Source organism: Aotus nancymaae, unplaced genomic scaffold (genome assembly GCF_030222135.1).
Source record: "Aotus nancymaae isolate 86718 unplaced genomic scaffold, 86718_ANA_hifiasm-v0.15.2.pri h1tg000039l, whole genome shotgun sequence".
Classification (NCBI taxonomy): Eukaryota; Metazoa; Chordata; class Mammalia; order Primates; family Aotidae; genus Aotus; species Aotus nancymaae.
In genome coordinates this window covers 7,024,945-7,042,380 of record NW_026988453.1, presented here as the reverse complement: position 1 = coordinate 7,042,380, position 17,436 = coordinate 7,024,945, and the positions used below count along the sequence as shown (strand labels likewise).

The 17,436-nt window shown below is 41.0% G+C and overlaps 1 protein-coding gene and 1 pseudogene across 2 annotated transcripts in view; one reads left to right on the top strand and one right to left on the bottom strand.

Moving 5' to 3' along the window:
* Positions 1-2,797: 2,797 nt before the first annotated feature.
* Positions 2,798-17,436, bottom strand: part of ZC3H11A (zinc finger CCCH-type containing 11A) — a 37,740-nt gene continuing 23,101 nt past the window's right edge. Inside the window, exons 10-16 of one of the 2 annotated variants that reach the window (XM_064360259.1) lie at positions 16,208-16,276; positions 10,507-11,010; positions 9,782-9,858; positions 7,388-7,700; positions 6,749-6,915; positions 6,305-6,372; positions 2,798-4,778 (exon numbers count right to left, since the gene is read on the bottom strand). In XM_064360259.1, coding sequence (XP_064216329.1) covers positions 4,520-4,778; positions 6,305-6,372; positions 6,749-6,915; positions 7,388-7,700; positions 9,782-9,858; positions 10,507-11,010; positions 16,208-16,276 — 1,457 coding nt within the window. In that variant the 3' untranslated portion in view covers positions 2,798-4,519. The remainder of the gene's footprint in view (positions 4,779-6,304; positions 6,373-6,748; positions 6,916-7,387; positions 7,701-9,781; positions 9,859-10,506; positions 11,011-16,207; positions 16,277-17,436) is intronic. The other variant, XM_064360260.1, reaches the window with a different exon arrangement.
* LOC105722151 (ubiquitin-like) lies at positions 4,965-5,408 on the top strand (annotated as a pseudogene).

Genomic DNA, 17,436 nt, shown 5'->3' with positions numbered 1-17,436 from the left:
CAACCAACTCTAAATCTTTTGGTACAAAATACAAAAAATACTTTAGTAACAGACTTTCGTAAATATGAATCCAAAATTATTATTATTATTTTTTGAGATGGAGTCTTGCTCTGTTGATCAAGCTGGAATGCAGTAGTGTGATCTCGGCATCTCAGCTCACTGCAACTTCCACCTGCCAGGTTCACATGATTCTCCTGCCTCAGCCTCCCAAGTAGCTGGGATTACAGGTGCATGCTGCCATGCCTGGCTAATTCTTTGCATTTTTAGTAAAGATGGGGTTTTGCCATGTTGGCCAGGCTGGTAGGTGATCCACCCACCTCAGCTTTCCAAAGTGCTGGGTTTACAGGTGTGAGCCGCTGTGCCCAGCCAAAATTACTTTTAATGTAAAATTAAATTCTGGATTGCTGTTCTTATTTAGAGTCATTACGGGGTTTTTTTGCACATTTTATTGTACAATGTTAAGAGAATAGTCAAGGGTTTTCATTGTGCTCAAGCCCCTTAATATCATTTTGCAAATCCAAAATAAATTGCAGTTTGGAGATTTACAAATACAGTTAAATGTCTGGACTGTAGGAATTTTCAAAGATTTACTGAGCAGCTTCATAACATCAGATTAAAAAAAAAAAACTCTTGAAAAGATCTACTAATCAAGCCCCATGGCGCATAATATATAAACATACTGACCTTGAAACTACAGTGGGGGGATAAAGTAGTCATCTTTAATGTACTGCAGAATTTAGTGTCAAAATGAGTCTGTGAATTAAAGGTACACAATAAGTACTCAATAAATGTTAGCTAATTTAAAAGTGTTACCTACTAAGCAGTTACAACTGGAGACCAGGTATTTCCTGTTGCTACAGCCAAATTCAAAGCAATCAGATACTTTACAGAAGTGCAGACTTGTTGGCTGAGCATGATGGCTCACACCTGTAATCCCAGCACTTTGGGGGACCAAGGCAGGCGGATCGTTTGAGGTTAATGGGTTCTAGACCAGCCTGGCCAACATGGTGAAATCCTGTCTACTAAAAATACAAAAAATTAGGCCAGGTGCAGTGGCTCACGCTTGTAATCCCAGCACTTTGGGAGGTCAAGGTGGGGAGGATCACCTGAGGTCAGGAGTTCAAGACCAGCCTGGCCAACATGGTGAAACCTTGTCTCTACTAAAAATACAAAAAATGAGCCGGGCATGGTGGCAGGCACCTGTAATCCCACCTACTTGGGAGGCTGAGGTGGGAGAATCGCTTGAACCCGGGAGGCGGAGGTTGCAGTGAGCCGAGATTGATTGCATCACTGCACTCCAGCCTGGGCAACAGAGTGAGACCATCTCAATAAAAAAAAATTTTATATATATATATATATATATATATAAATTAGCCAGATTTGGTGGTGCACCCCTGTAATCCCAACTACTGCAGATGCTTAGGTAAAATAATCACTTGAAACTGGGAGGCGGAGGCTGCAGTGAGTCGAGATCATGCCATTCACTGCATTCCAGCCTGGGCAAGAGTAAGACTCTCTCAAACAAAAAACGAACAAAAAAACAGCCCGCAGAATTATTCTGGCAAAACAAAGCCATCATTTTAGAAAAGGATCATGGAACTCTGGATCAATATACTAATAAATCAAGCTTCGTTCTTGCAAATGCAATTATTGAACATTAGTCTTATCTTTCAAATACTGATCAAGATGAAAACACACTATGTTCTGCCTTTATAAGAGGAACCACTGAGATTTAGGGTTAAGGCCAGAACTTTAGGAATTATTCATCTTGAGATAAAATATATGGCCAAGTGCAGTGGCTCATGCCTGTAATCCCAGCACTTTGGAAGGCCAAGGCAGGTGGATCTTCTGAGGTCAGGAGTTCAAGATCAGCCTGACCAATATGGTGAAACCTCATCTCTACTAAAAATACAAATATTAGCTGGGTGTGGTGGCAGATGCCTGTAGTCCCAGCTACTCAGGAGGTAGAGACAGGAGAATTGTTTGAACCTTGGAGGCAGAGGTTGCAGTGAGCCGAGATTGTGCCATTGCACTCCAGCCTGGGCGACAGAGCAAGACTGCATCTCAAAAAATATCTATCTATCTATCTATCTACCTACCTACCTACCTATCTATATATATAAAACATAAAACTATCTTCATATTTCTGGCTATAACCAAACTGGAACATTTGGGCCTTTTTCTTACTGTTAAAATGAAAAACTATCACTCAAAACTATAGTCTTTGGCTTTTTGTGAAAAGTTGACTCAACTTGTTGGGATAACTTTTAGACTAATAGGAAAAATCTATGTTCTTTGGTAGCTAACAAAGATATGTATTCCCACAACAATTTTTAAAATTCACACACATATTAAGAAACCTGGACTTCCGTAAATTAAATTTCTTATCTGCTGCATCTCCATGCTTGAAAATTCTAAATCGTTGACTCTAAAGATCACGTTTATTCATTTATTTTTTATCAGCCTCTTGAGCCACAGTAGGCCCAGAGAGACTCTCTAAAATCACTTTTAAACCCTCCCTCCTTTGAAAAAATTAATGGCATTGCCTGAGTTACAACACTAAGGATAAGCATATGTCAGAAAAAAATCCTCACATGTAACAATATGAATTCTTCCCTAAAGCATACGCAGCTAAAACTGAGCACACTTGTAAATTTGGCAGTATGTCCAGGTGAAAGGTTTCTAAGCCAAATAACTGCAATTGGGGCACTGACATGAAAGGCCAACGGCACTCAGATTGGGGTCTCAGGTGCATCCTAGGCTGATATGATGATGTACAATGACTTAGCTCACAACATCAAGACTTTCCTACATCAGTTTTATTTAAAACACAAACAAGTATTTCTCTTTCTGTAAGGGCAAATGGTTCAAATAATGCGGAACACGAAACACTGACTAATACAAGTGCTTTAAATACGAAACAAAATTTTTTTTTTTTAAAAAGCAAAAGAATAAAGAATATATACAAAAGGGACCTGGAATCTGTAAGCTGATTCCAAAAATGAAATAAGTAGAAAATCTGTGGTGAAACCTGAACATTCTACTCCTGCTTTGGAGAAGGGCTATCATACAACTTTCAGTCAGCTGAAGATAGATTGGCAGAGGTGTGTCTATACATGAATTTCAAGTCTTTTTTGCTGTGCAGAATCATCCAGATCTTCCCAAGACTGAATGGGCAGTCCTGTGGCTTTCTTCCTTTTCCATATTCCCAACAAGGCTACATGAAGTTCAACTCTTGATGAGCCGCTTACAACAGCAGTTCCTTAGGAGCCAACATGACAGGTGGGTCAGATTTCCCTCTGAGAAACAAAACTGGCCACCTAGAGCAAAATATCAAAACGGACAAGTCCTTCCTTCCTCCTCCTTCTGATTATATACAACATATCTCCTTTCAAGACTATTATTCCCATCATGCTTATTCCTTCACAAATCTAAACCTTGAGGTGATAAGAAGGAAACCAACATCAAGAAAAGAAAACTCAATTCAGAAATGAAGAAAACTGGCAGGTATACAATACACCCCCAGAGCATCTCAATGTCCCTGGCACAGTACAATTCAGTGTACTGCTACAGCCCACAGATAAATATTGGCAGCTTGAATAAGCTCGTCTTTTCCCTCAGGTGGTCAAAGGCCACCAAATAAATACTGGGCAACAGTTTGTTGGGAGAGTTAGAAATAAAAAATTAACCAAATTTTGTCCCTGTGTTAATTCAATGCCAGTAAGGAGGCAAGTACTAAGAAGGGACAAGGAATACTAAAAAAGAATTCCTCTAATCATGTCACCATCTCATATAATGAATCCAGGGAATCCCAGAAATAGAAAATTAGTTTCAGGGGACCCCTGAGGCACTTTAAAGCCTTTTAAAAAATTACAGTAATAATAAGTTAGATATTGCTCTTCAGAGGCTAACAGAGCAGCAGAAGCATCAAAATCAGGCCCAAAGAGTTATGCCCAGATTACAGGCTTCCTGAGCTGCTCAGCCCTCTTTAAAGCTTAGCTGAATCTCTAATACCTTTAAAAAGACATACAATTTCACACAGACTGAGTGGGTATTTTTGTTTAGTGGTAGCATAAAATTTGGTCCTTAATGGTAGCAGCTGTCTTCATCCATTTCAAACTCAGGTAATATTAAGTATATCAAGACAATACATAAAGAATACAACAAAGGAGAAAAAAGCCGAAACTGACGAACACCTCAAGGAGTCACTAAATTCGCTTGTACCCTTTCACGTGGATCTCCCTCTCAGTCTCTTTTTTGTGGAGAGAAGGGTATGACAGAACTTTTTTCTCAAAAGATGATAGACAATGGCATCAAACTGACAAAATGTTTATAAAGTAACTTTAAAAATCTGACCCCAAGGAATCCAGGACACATACAGATAATTCAGAGGTATACTTCTGATTTGGGGCAAATTCTAGACTAAATAAATGATCATCTCAGGTAAATGTTATAATAGATGAAACTAAGTCCAGTTTTTTGGTGATTTTTTTTTTTTTAATTGTCCTCACTACCACCTTCAGCTATCAATCATTTCTGACAGCTCAAGCAGAAGGTCATCTTCATCCTTCCCAGGATCCAGGTCAATCTCGGCTTCCAATTTGCCTCCTGAAATCTCCCATATTAGTTTCTCAAAATCATCCTCCACAGAGAGTGGGGGCTTTCCTGTTGAGGCAGAGCTGAGTCGGCGAGTTTTCATGCTCATTTGCGATGAGGAAGGGCCAGACACCTCCGGGGGTGAGGGATCTGAAGAGGACTGGGTTGGAGGCCGCACAAGACTGTAAGAAAAAAACAGATTATTAGAAAACTGCCCTTTTTTCAATAGTTGGCAGAATCACCTAGTCTCATGGACACAAAGAGTGAGCAAAAAATTGTTTCTAAGAACATACATAAAGAATTCTTGCCCTTTTTCTTCAGCAAGGCAGCTGAGTTGGTTGGTGGCAGCAGTCGTGCGGCAGATGCAGATGCAGATCTTTGTGAAGACCCTCACAGGCAAGACTATCACCCTTGAGGTCAAGCCCAGTGACATCGTTGAGAATGTCAAAGCCAAAGTTCAAGACAAGGAGGGTATTCCACCTGACCAGCAGTATCTGATATGTGCTAGCAAACAGCTGGAGAATGGCCGCACTCTCTCAGACTAAAACATCCAGAAACAGTCCACCCTGCACCTGGTGCTGCACCTGGGAGGTGGCATTATTGAGCCTTCCCTCCACCAGCTCGCCCAGAAATTTAACTGTGACAAGATGATCTGCCAAAAGTGCTATGATCACCTGTACCCCCGTGCTGTCAACTGCTGCAAGAAGTGTGGCCACACCAACAACCTACACCCCCAAGAAGGTCAAATAAGCCTCTGCCTTCCTCAAAGGGCAGCCTCCTGCCCAGGACCCATGGCCCTGGAGCCTCAATAAAGTATCCCTTTTGTTAAACATATAAATAGTTATTTTACTGATTTGGGACCAAGCATTTTTTTTTTTGAGGCAGGGTCTCCCTTTGTTACCCAGGCTAGAGTGCTGTGGTACAATCATGGCTCACCGCAGCCTTGACCTCCTGGGCTCAAGTGATCGTTCCGCCTCAACCTCCCAAGTAGCCGGGTCTACAGGTGTGTCACCATGCCAGGCTAACTTTTTGGATTTCTATTAGAGGGAAGATCTCACTATGTTGTCCAGGCTGGTCCTGAACTCCTGAGCTCAAGCGATTCTCCAGCCTCAGTCTCCCAAAGTGTTAGGACTACAGGCATTAGCCACCTTGCCAGGCCAGCACCAAGCATTTTTATAACTCAAAGTAGGTGTTAAATCTTTTAGGGGCTGGGCATGGTAGCTAATGCCTGTAATCCCAGCACTTTGGGAGGCTGAGGAAGGCAGATCACTTGAGATCAGGAGTTTGAGACCACCCTGGACAACGTGGCAAAACCCTGTCACTACTAAAAATATAAAAATTAGCAGGGCCTCATGGCAGGCACCTGTAATCCCAGCTACTTGGGAGGCTGAGGCAGGAGAATCACGTGAACCCAGGAGGAGGAGGTTGCAGTGAGCCGAGATTGCGTCACTGCACTCCGGTCTGGGTGACACAGTGAGATCCTGTCTCAAACAAAAAACATCTTTTAGGTAATATAGGCAAAATGTAAACAGTGGCAACAAGAACAGCAACCCTGTATTTTCATACTTTTTTGCAATTAATTTTAAGTGCAGCAGATTTATTTAGATGTTGCTAAACTGTTTAAAGTTATTTGTCAGTGTTATTCTCTAGAGAGCCTAAACTGTAACAGGGGCCTGGAGTTTGTTTAAAAAGAATTAAAAAGTATTACCTGTCTCTAGGATTTTCTGCTTCAGGCACAGTGGCTGATTTGTCCTCAGAGATGAGTGGGACAACAGCCTACAAAAGGAAGAGTCAGGTAACTCAGCGAGAGTCAGGCTTTTTCATTTCAGCATATTCATTTTCTTTTGCTGCCCTCTTAGAATCAAGGCTATCCTTCTTTAAGCCTGAGAATCTAAGAATCAATAATCTTAGGTTGAGTGTATAAATAAGCAAAACATCTTGCCACCTAAAACTTGGCTTTCAAAAAATCCTGTCCTGCCACTTTACGAACATCCAACTTTAAGTGTAAAATACAGTAATAACCCAAACTACTAAAATGCTAGGAAATGCCAGGAAGTGATATACACAGGTATAGAGAGTTAGTAGAGAGTTAGTCTTTCCTGCTTTTCTACCACATAGAATAAAGCACCATGGAAGTGAATATACTTCTTACCACAGCTGCTTTTTTGGCTGGGATTTCCTGTAGGACACTGCTAGAGCTCAGTGGCTTAACAGCAGCAATGACAGCAGGGTGCATCTCCACTGCCTTACGTTTTGGAGCCAATTTGGGGGATGACACAACTTTAACCACAGATGGCTTCACATTCACTTTGGGTTTAGCTACAAGGGCAGAAAATACCCGATTAACAGCTAAACTCTCTTTTACATGGAGAATAATTTAGAATAAAATACAAAAACTCCTTCAGTACTTGAAATACCACAAATAATTTATTAAAAAAGAGACTGAAAATGATCCTAAGGCAATCTGTGGTCACCACGGTGGTCACCATGTAGATAGAATGCCTCTTAAATTTGTTACCATTCCTTTATTCCTTGTTTTTCTTCAATACCAGAGGAAAGATGCAACACAAAGTTTTACATGAAGCTTTTTAAACAGCAATTTAAAATTCTGAGAAAGGAACTCATCTAGTTTTGCCTTTGTATAATAATATCAGAAATATTACTATCTACTTGTGGACATAAGGCAAATAAAATTCAACCCAATTGTTGCCAGTTAACTTCCTGGCAACCATTGGTTTGAATTTGGTAATTCTGATAAGCTGCAGCGATATACAGTACAGCAAATACTTACCTTTACCCCTTTTGTCCAAGGTCTGTGCTGTGTATTTCAAATTCAATGCTGACTCTCCAATCCCTGAGGCTTCTACCTCTACCTTCTGGGATGATTTTGTGGGAAGCCGCTTGGTCAGGTGCCGTGTGACTCCTGGCACAGCAGTGAGCACTGGTTTCTCCGCCACTTGGGTATTGCAAGAGGCTACATCTCCCCAAAGAGGTGTCAAGACGGATTTTTCCCTCTCCTGCTGTTTTTGTATGTGTTTCTCTCTCATGGTCTCACATCTCTTGATTTGAATTTTATTAATGTCAACTCCGGTCTCACCTGAAGGCTATAGATAAATTTAAATGACAGAATTAAAATATGGTACTTCTAATAACCTGCATGATGTAAGCACCAGACTACATCTAAGTTAAGCAGAGTCTGCCATGACTTAGAAACTGACAGAAAAGCTCTTTATTTGATGCTAGACAATAACATTAAAGAGGAAAGATTAGAGATGTGTGGAATAATAAAAAACCCAGATTCTACGGACTAGACAACCATGACTCTAAGTCAAATACTAATGATTCCTAAATAATCAAATACTTGCACAAAGATTTACATACAAAGATATTTTATTTATAATTGTGTAAAACAAAATCTAAATGTCCAGAAAAAGACTCTATTTATATAATGGAGAATCATATGGCCAGTAAAAACAAACTTCTTTTTTTTTTTTGAAATGGATTCTCACTCTATTGCCCAGGCTGAAGTGCAGTGGCATGATCTTGGCTCACTGCAACCTCCGCCTCCTGGGTTCAAGCGATTTTCCTGCCTCAGCCTCCTGAGTAGCTGGGACTACACACGCACACCACCACATCTGGCTAATTTTTGTATTTTTAGTAGAGATGGAGTTTCACCATATTGGTCAGCCTGGTCTTGAACTCCTGACCTCGTGATCCACTGGCCTCAGCCTCCCAAAGTGCTGTGATTACAGGTGTGAGACACCATGCCCAGTCAAAACAAACTTCTTGAAGAATTATTAACACGGTAAAGTTAAAGCAGGCTGTAAGATGATATACTGTAGAGTTCTCAATTATGTTCTAAACATGGGTTTAACATTAAACAAGTTCACATGCATGCATATATGAACAAAAAGGTTGAAGAAGGCCAGGTGCGGTGGCTCACACGTGTAATCCCAGCACTTTGGGAGGCCAAGGCAGGTGGATCACTTGAGGCCAGAAGTTTGAGACCACTCTGAACAACATGGCAAAACCCTCTCTCTACTGAAAAAATACAAAAATTAGCCAGGTGTGGTGGTGCATGCCTGTGATCCCAGCTACGTGGGAGGCTGAGGCATAAGAATAGTTTGAAGCTAGGAGGCAAAGGTTGCAGTGAACTGATATTGTGCCACTGTACTCCAGCCTGGGCAACAGAGAAAGACTGAAAAAGCTCAAAGCAATCCATGAAAAAGATAATGATGGTTACATCTGAGTTGTACATTTTTAGGGTTTGTTCATTTTTTTTTTAAAATAAAATTTCCAACTTTTGCATGATGGATAGCATTAGGAAAAACTCAGTTTAAAAAATATTAATGGCCAATTAGACTGGGCACAGTGGCTCACACCTGTAATCCCAGCACTGTGGGAGGCTGAGGCAGGCAGATCACCTGAGGTCGGGAGTTCGAGACCAACCTGACCAATGTGGTAAAACCCCGTCTCTACTAAAAATACAAAAAAATTAGCCAAGCGTGGTGGTGCGTGCCTGTAATCCTAGCTACTCGGGAGGCTGAGAAAGGAGAATCACTTGAACCCGGGAGGTAGAGGTTGTGGTGAGCTGAGATTGTGACATTGCACTCCAGCCTGGGCAACAAGAGCAAATCTCCGTCTCAAAAAAAAAAATTAATGGCCAATTAAACAAAAAACTTTAAAAGGGCAGTGAATACTGATATACACAGAACTATAGGAAATTCTCATAAGAAATTATAAGTAGGCTGGGCGCAGTGGCTCACACCTGTAATCCCAGCACTTCGGAAGGCCAAGGTGGGCGGATCACAAGGTCAAGAGATAGAGACCATCCTGGCCAATATGGTGAAACCCTATCTCTACTAAAAATACAAAAACTAGCTGGGCGTGGTGGTGCGCACCTGTAGTCCAGCTACTTGGGAGGCTGAGGCAGGAGAATCACTGGAACCGGGGAGGTGGAGGTTGCAGTGAGCCGAGATAGTGCCACTGCACTCCAGCCTGGTGACTGAGTGAGACTTTGTCTCAAAAAAGAAAAAGAAATTATAAGTAAAAAGAAAGACTGTTTACCTAATATATCAGTGAAGTATTTAGAAATTTACTGATTTACTGTAAGGTAAAAAACTACCAATTATCTAGCCTTCATTTGCCATGAACAAAACCATACAATGATCTTAAACAAATTTACCTCTTTAACTTCTGTTCTAATACTGCTATGAGAATCAACTTCATTTCCTTCCTGAAATTTCTTCTCTTCTTTTATCCCTGTATTCACATTAAAGACATCATTAGGTTATTTTATTTAAGCTACAACTTCATGAGAGAGATGTTAAACAAAACTTTATTTAATGAAAGTAGTAAGACAGGACAAATAAAATTATAGATAAAACCCACTTGTGCTAATTAAGTCTCAAAATACACATTAAAATAACAAAGATTTGGCCAGTTGTGGTGGCTCACGCCTGTAATCCCAGCACTTTGGGAGACCAAATCAAGCAGATCACTAGAGATCAGGAGCTTAAGACCAGTCTGGCCAACATGGTGAATGAAATTCCATCTCTGCTAAAAATACAAAAATTTGCCGGGTGTGGTGGTGCATGCCTGTAGTCCCAGCTACTTGGGAGGCTGAGGCAGGAGAATTGCTTGAACCCAGGAGGTGGAGGCTACAGTGAGCCAAGATCACGCCACTGCACTCTAGCCTGGGTGACAAGAGTGAGACTCTATCTCAAAAATAAAATAAAACAAAATAGCAAAGGTCTACATAGTGCTGCTGAAAAGCTTCATTTAATTCAGTGTTTTCAATGTTATCTGAGTAAAGAAAAGTTGTCCAAGAACTCCTACGAAGACCCCATGGAACACTCCTCTGGAATATTATTTGGAGACGTGGTACTAGAGACCAAGTTCTCTTGTTACCTGTGTTTTTGGTGATTCGCAGCAGCCGCCTTGCCCCTGGAGTGGTCTCATGTTGAGACGGGGAGCTGGTGCTGCCCTCAGAGCTCTGCTGCACCCTCAGTGCCTTCTCCAGTTTAATTTCCTCCAGCGTCTTGATGTGCACCTCCTGCATAGACTTTGTTTTACCTGCAGGCTCCTCTGATTGTCCTTTGCTGGCAACAATGGGTGGGAAAACTACTGTTTTTTTGATTTCACTATCAGTCTTGAGCTTGATGCAAGTTGCATCCTTTTTGCTTTTTTGTCTCTCTGCTTCCTGCTGCCGATGTTTTTTTTCAGCCAGGACCTCAGAGAAGGTTTTGATACGGATAGTGGAGGAGTTTCTTGTACATGAAGTAGAATCATCAGTTTTTGAAGGTCCTTCTGTCTTGAGTTTAGTTTGCAGTTCTCCACGTTTCTGACTGGCTCTTTCAAGAAGAATTTCTTCTAATGTCTTCACATGGATCTCACCAACTTTATTAACTTTCTCTGTTTTCGTAAGAGAAAAACATCTCATTATATTTGAAGTTCATCTCTTACTGACTTATGATCTCTCTAGTCTTGGATCAAGACGGTCCAATAGAGAGCTATCATTCAAGCAGGCAATTAAAAGGATCAAAAGGGTAACATTCATTTCTTTTTCTTTTTCTTTTTTTTTTTTTGAGGCAGAGGGCAGAGTCTCACTCTGTCACCCAGGGTGAATGAAGTGCAGTGGTACAATCTCAGCTCACTGAAATCTCCGCTTCCCAGGGTTCAAGTGATTCTCTCACCTGAGCCTCCCAAGTAGCTGAGACTACAGGTACCCACCACCAAACCCAGCTAACTGTTTCTACTTCAATTTTAGATTACTACAAGTTTCAGGCAGTGGTCCTCAAGGAAAACCTTTTGCAGGCAAAAACTGATTTGTATTTCTATTCAGAAACTGAAAGCCATTTACTATAGTTGGATAAATTTGTCATTATAAATCTTAACAGAAATAGCAATAAATTCTTCCATTCACTTATGGCTATAAATGTGATAACCACTGTGCTAGAGATACAATGGTAAGCAAAAATACAATCTCTGTCCACAAGCAGTTTACAGTCTAACAGATAAATTAAACAAGCTATCGCAGAGTATAGTAATGATAACTGCTTTGATAGGGAAGTATAATGCTATAAAAGGACACAGCAGAAACACCTATCCTTGTCTACAAGGAAGTGTTATTAAAGATACTTAAAGGATAAAAAGAAGGTAAAACAGCTGACAAAGCAGAAGAAAAATGCAAAAGGCACAGAAATTGGCATGCCACTGAAGAGCTGTTTTCAATGATAACATCATTCTGTATCTGTCTAAACTGAAGAGTAAATGTCACACTTCAGATAGAACCAATCTCATTACTGAAGGGCTAAGAAAGATAAAAGAGATAGTGCCATGAAATAAACGATAATTTGGAGATCATACACGTATATATGTAATCACTGAAAAACAGCTTTTAATGAAATCCCCCACACCCCAAAAAATATAAATCTTTTTTTTTTTTTTTTTTTTTGGTAGAGACAAGGTCTTGCTATGTGGCCCAGACTGGTCTCTCAACTCCTGGCTTGAAGTGATCCTTCTGCCCCGGCCTCCCAAAGTGCTGGAATTATAGGTGTGAGCCACCATACCTAGTCTGAAATCTTAAATAATATACCATGTTCTGTCTTACTTTCTGAACTCTTGAGCACGCTATCCCTCTACTTGGAATATTCACTGCTGATCTCTTTTCTCTTGCTACCTGGCTTTTTTTTCCCTTTTTCTGAGACACAGTCTTGCTCTGTCACCCAGGCTGGAGTGTACAGTGGTCATCCTGACTCACTGCAACCTCCACCTCCCAGGTTCAAGTGATTCTCTGCTTCAGCCTCCTGAGTAGCTGTGCCTACAGGTGCCCACCACCACAACTGGCTAATTTTTGCATTTTTTGTAGAGACAGAGTTTTGCCATATTGGCCAGGCTGGTCTCAAACTCCTGGCCTCAAGAGATTTGCCTGCCTTGGCCTCCCAAAGTCCTGGGATTACAGGCGTGAGCCACCACCCTGGGCCTGGCTAGTTTCAACTGAGTTCAGCTTAGAACCTGATTTAATTTTTTGGATCACAGCCCTGAATACATCATTAATTTTTGGATCACAGCCCTGAATACATCATTACTTTTTTGGATCACAGCCCTCAATACTCAGTACTGTAATTGCCTCTATCTTCAGCCACACTAAAAACTTCATGAGAACAATGACTAAATTGAATTACCTGCAATATTACAAAGAAAGTACTCACTTATTGAATATTTCTTCAAGCTCTTTAATAAAAATTGCAAATACCTACTGGGCGCAGTGGCTTACGCCTGTAATCCCAGCACTTTGGGAGGCTGAGGTGGGCGGATTGCCTGAGGGTGGGAGTTTGAGACCATCCTGGCCAACATGGTGAAACCCCATCTCTACCAAAAATATAAAAATTAGCCAGGCATGGTGGCGGGCACCTGTAATCCCAGGTGAGGCAGGAGAATCGCTTGAACCTAGGAGGTGGAGGTTGCAGTGAGCCAAGATCGCACCATTGCAGCCTGGGCAAAAGAGCAAGATTTTGTCTCAAAAAAAAAAAAAAAAATACAGATTCTTTCAATCCAAGGTGGCAAACATCCAAAATTACCACTTCAAGAAAGTATAACATGAAGTGACATGGAGGCCCTGTTTCCCTCCCCTATCAAAATCTCACTGAAATGGTAAAATATATATATATTTTTTTGAGACGGAGTTTTGCTCTTGCTACCCAGGCTGGAGTGCAATGGCGCGATCTCGGCTCACCACAACCTCCGCCTCCTGGGTTCAGGCAATTCTCCTGGCTCAGCCTCCTGAGTAGCTGGGATTACAGGCACGCGCCACCATGTCCAGCTAATTTTTTGTATTTTTAGTAGAGATGGGGTTTCACCGTGTTGACCAGGATGGTCTCGATCTCTTGACCTCGTGATCCACCCGCCTCGGCCTCCCAAAGTGCTGGGATTACAGGCGTGAGGCACTGCGCCCAGCCCGAAATGGTAAAATATTAAAAATAAAATCCACACCAACAATTAGAAAAAAGGATGTCACTGGCAGAGCATACACCTTGAAGACAGAAATCAGATGTCTGAATTTACATAAAAATGGAAAAAGAATAGTTAAAACTTTAGGTGTGAGATCTGTTCTCCAAATAGGGTCAGAGGAAAATGCCAAACTTGGGTTAAGTAGTATCAAAAGCAACACCGGGGGGCCCAGGCAGGCTAATCACCTGAGATCAGGAGTTTGAGACCAGCCTGGTCAACGTGGTAAAACCCCATCTCTACTAAAAATACAAAAATTAGCTGGGCGTGATTGCAAACACCTGTAATCCCAGTTACTCGGGAGGCTGAGACAGGAGAATTGCTTTAACCCAGGAGACAGAGGTTGCAGAGAGCTGCTGAGATCATGCCACTGAGGCTCAGTCTCAAAAAAAAAAAAGAAGAAATCCCAGAGCAGCCTAAAATCAGGCTGAAAATAAAGGAAAAAAATTCAGAGAACAAAGAAAGTTCTTGAAAAATAAAAATACAAGTGCCAAAATAAATTCATGTGAAGGACTGAATAATAAAAGCCATCATCAGCCATCTAAAAAGGCAGGCAAACTATATATAGCCTATAAGCCAAATTGAGCCACCACCTAATTTTGTAATTGAAATTTTGCTGGAACACAACCACAGTCATTCATTTACATATTATATACATATGCATACGGCTGCTTTCACGATACAATAGCAGAGTTGCCATACTGTGGACTGCAAAGTTATTTACTATCTGACTCTTTACAGAAAAAATCTGTCAACTCCTTATCTAAAAAATAAAGTTGAACAAAGCTAACAGAAGGTTAGGCAAAAACTAAGAAACAGAAAGTATAAAGAGACATGCTGGCATATATTCCAAAGTTCCGACATCTGTCTAGTACAAATTTCACAAGGAGAAAACAAAAAGAAATGTGGAGAGGTTATACTCAAAAGAAATGAATGTTTCCTAGAGCTAAAAAAGACAAATCGTTAGATTCAAAGGGCCCACTGAATCAGTATTTACGTATTTATCATAAATATTGATTTAGCAGAATGAACAAAAATGATTCATGTTTAGATCCGTAACAGTGAACCTGCAGTGTACTAGAGAGAGATAAAAGCCTAGAAATCTCTGAATAAGGTTGTATACAACAGAGTGAGAATGTCCAACATCGGACTCCCTTTTTATGATGCTAATGTAACTTTAACATCCAAATCAGATAAGGATGGGGGATTAAAAATTAACCTAAGAAGGCTAACATAATTCACAAATATAGATGTAAAAATTTTACATTTTTAAAAGCCTCAAACTGAATCCAGCAAGGTATTAAAAAAAAAGATGAGAAGTTGAATACATGGATGTTCATTTTATTATTCCTTAAACTGTACATACGTATACTTATTTTAAAAATTAAAAAATTTTAACACTAGAAGAATATAAACAAAACTCAAAAACCCAGATAATGCCAATTATACTTATATTCTGGTGCATTTTTGTGGATTTTTAAAAGCGTATGTTTATATCTTTACAAAATTAGAATAATTTAATCTCATATATATCTGGATGTTTTCCCTAAGAAAAAGTTTCTATAATAAGAAAATAAACTTAAAAAAAAAAAAAAGATTCTTGAACACATGGACACAGGGAGAGGAGCATCACACACTGAGGTCTGTGGTGGGGGACTAGGGGAGGGACTGTGGGGGATAGGGAATTGGGGAGGGATAACATGGGGAGAAATGCCAGATATAGGTGATGGGGATGGATGCAGCAAACCACATTGCCATGTATGTACCTATGCAACAATCATGCATTTTCTTCACACGTACCCCAGAACCTAAAGTGCAATAACATATATATATTTAAAAAAAAAAAAGATTCTTATGCTGCCCTAAATCAGGTCAAAAGTGGTATGTACTCTTTTGTTATCTTTCTTCACTTGAAACGATGCAATTTGAGTTTTCCTATCATTGTTGTTCAGCATTTGACTTTTCATGACAGCAATTATTTTAGCACATAACTACCACAATTTTATCTAAACCCTTTTCGTTGTATATTTAGGTTGTTTCTAATTTCCTACTATTTGGTCAGGCGCAGTGGCTCATGCTTGTACTTCCAGAACTTTGGGAGGCCAAGGCAGGCGGATCACTTGAGGTCAGGAGTTTGACATCAGCCTGACCAATATGGTGAAACCCCCATCTCTATTAAAAATACAAAAATTAGCCAGGTGTGGTGGCACATGCCTGTAATCCCAGTTAGTTGGGAGGCTGAGGCAAGAGGATCGCTTGAACCCAGGAGGCAGAAGTTGCAGTGGGCCAAGAACACGCCACTGCATTCCAGCCTGGGCAACAAGAGCAAAACTCCCTCTCAAAAATAAATAATAAATAAATAAGTAATAATTTCCAGCTATTAATGCTATGATCAACAATCATTTTGCCATCTCTAAGCACAAAAAAGGAATTGATCTCAGTTGAGTTTGAAATGAATTGATCAATTACTTAAAAAACAAACAGAACTACAAAAGAACAAAAAACAAAAGCTCTTAACAAGCAACAGGTAAATCTGAGAAAAAGCAAAGACTCTTATAGCAAAGAAAAAAATAATCAGAATCTGGTCTTAGGATTTCCTTACCTGTTGCCTCCTCATTATTTGGACCGGCTGACATGCCTAATCGCTCCTTCAGAGACTTGGAAACTTGAGCTGTGAAAAGAAAGATTTTCAAAAATCAAAAGTTGAACAGAAACTTTTCACAGGTTAAATACAGGTTTGCTGGGCATGGTGGCTCACACCTGTAATCCCAGAACTTTGGGAGGCCGAGGCAGGCCGATCACTTTGAGGTTTGGAGTTTGAGATCAGTCTGGCCAACATGGTGAAACCCCATCTCTACTAAAAATACAAAAATTAGGCGGGTGTGGTGGCATGTGCCTGTAATCCTAGTAGCTGGGATTCCAGCTACTAGGGAGGCTGAGGCAGGAGAACTGCTTGAACCCGGTAGGCAGAGGTTGCAGTGAGCCAAGATCATACCACTGCACTCTAGCCTGGGCCACAGAGCGAGACTCTGTCTTTAAAAAAAAAAAAATGTTGGACTGGGCACGGTGGCTCACGCCTGTAATCCCAGCACTTTGGGAGGCCGAGGTGGGTGGATCACGAGGTCAAGAGATCGAGACCATCCTGGTCAACACGGTGAAACCCCATCTCTACTAAAAATACAAAAAATTAGCTGGGCATGGTGGCGTGTGCCTGTAATCCGAGCTACTCAGGAGGCTGAGCCAGGAGAATTGCCTGAACCCAGGAGGCGGAGGTTGCGGTGAGTCGAGATTGCGCCATTGCACTCCAGCCCGGGTAACAAGAGTGAAACTCTGTCTCAAAAAAAAAAAAAAAAAAAAAAAAGTTAAATTTTTCTTCTCCATAGAACAGATTTATGTCAATCACAGATTCCCTAAAGTACTCTGGAAAGCTTAAAACATGCCAGGGGTTGTGGCTCACGCCTATAATCCCAGCACTTTAAAAGGCCAAGGCGGGTGGATCACCTGAGGTCAGGAGTTCAAGACCACCCTGGCCAACATGGTGAAACCCCACCTCTACTAAAAATACAAAAATTCGCCTGGTATGGTGGTGCACGCCTGTAATCCCAGCTACTCTGGAGGCTGAGATAGGAGAAACACTTGAACCTGAGAGGCAGAGGTTGCAGGAGCCAAGATCGCTCTACTGCACTCCAGTCTGGGTGACAGAGCGAGACTCTGCCTCAAAAAACAAAAATACCTGGGGCCGGGCACAGTGGCTCACGCCTGTAATCCCAGCACTTTGGGAGGCTGAGGCAGGCAGATCACCTGAGGTCAGGAGTTTGAGACCAGCCTGGC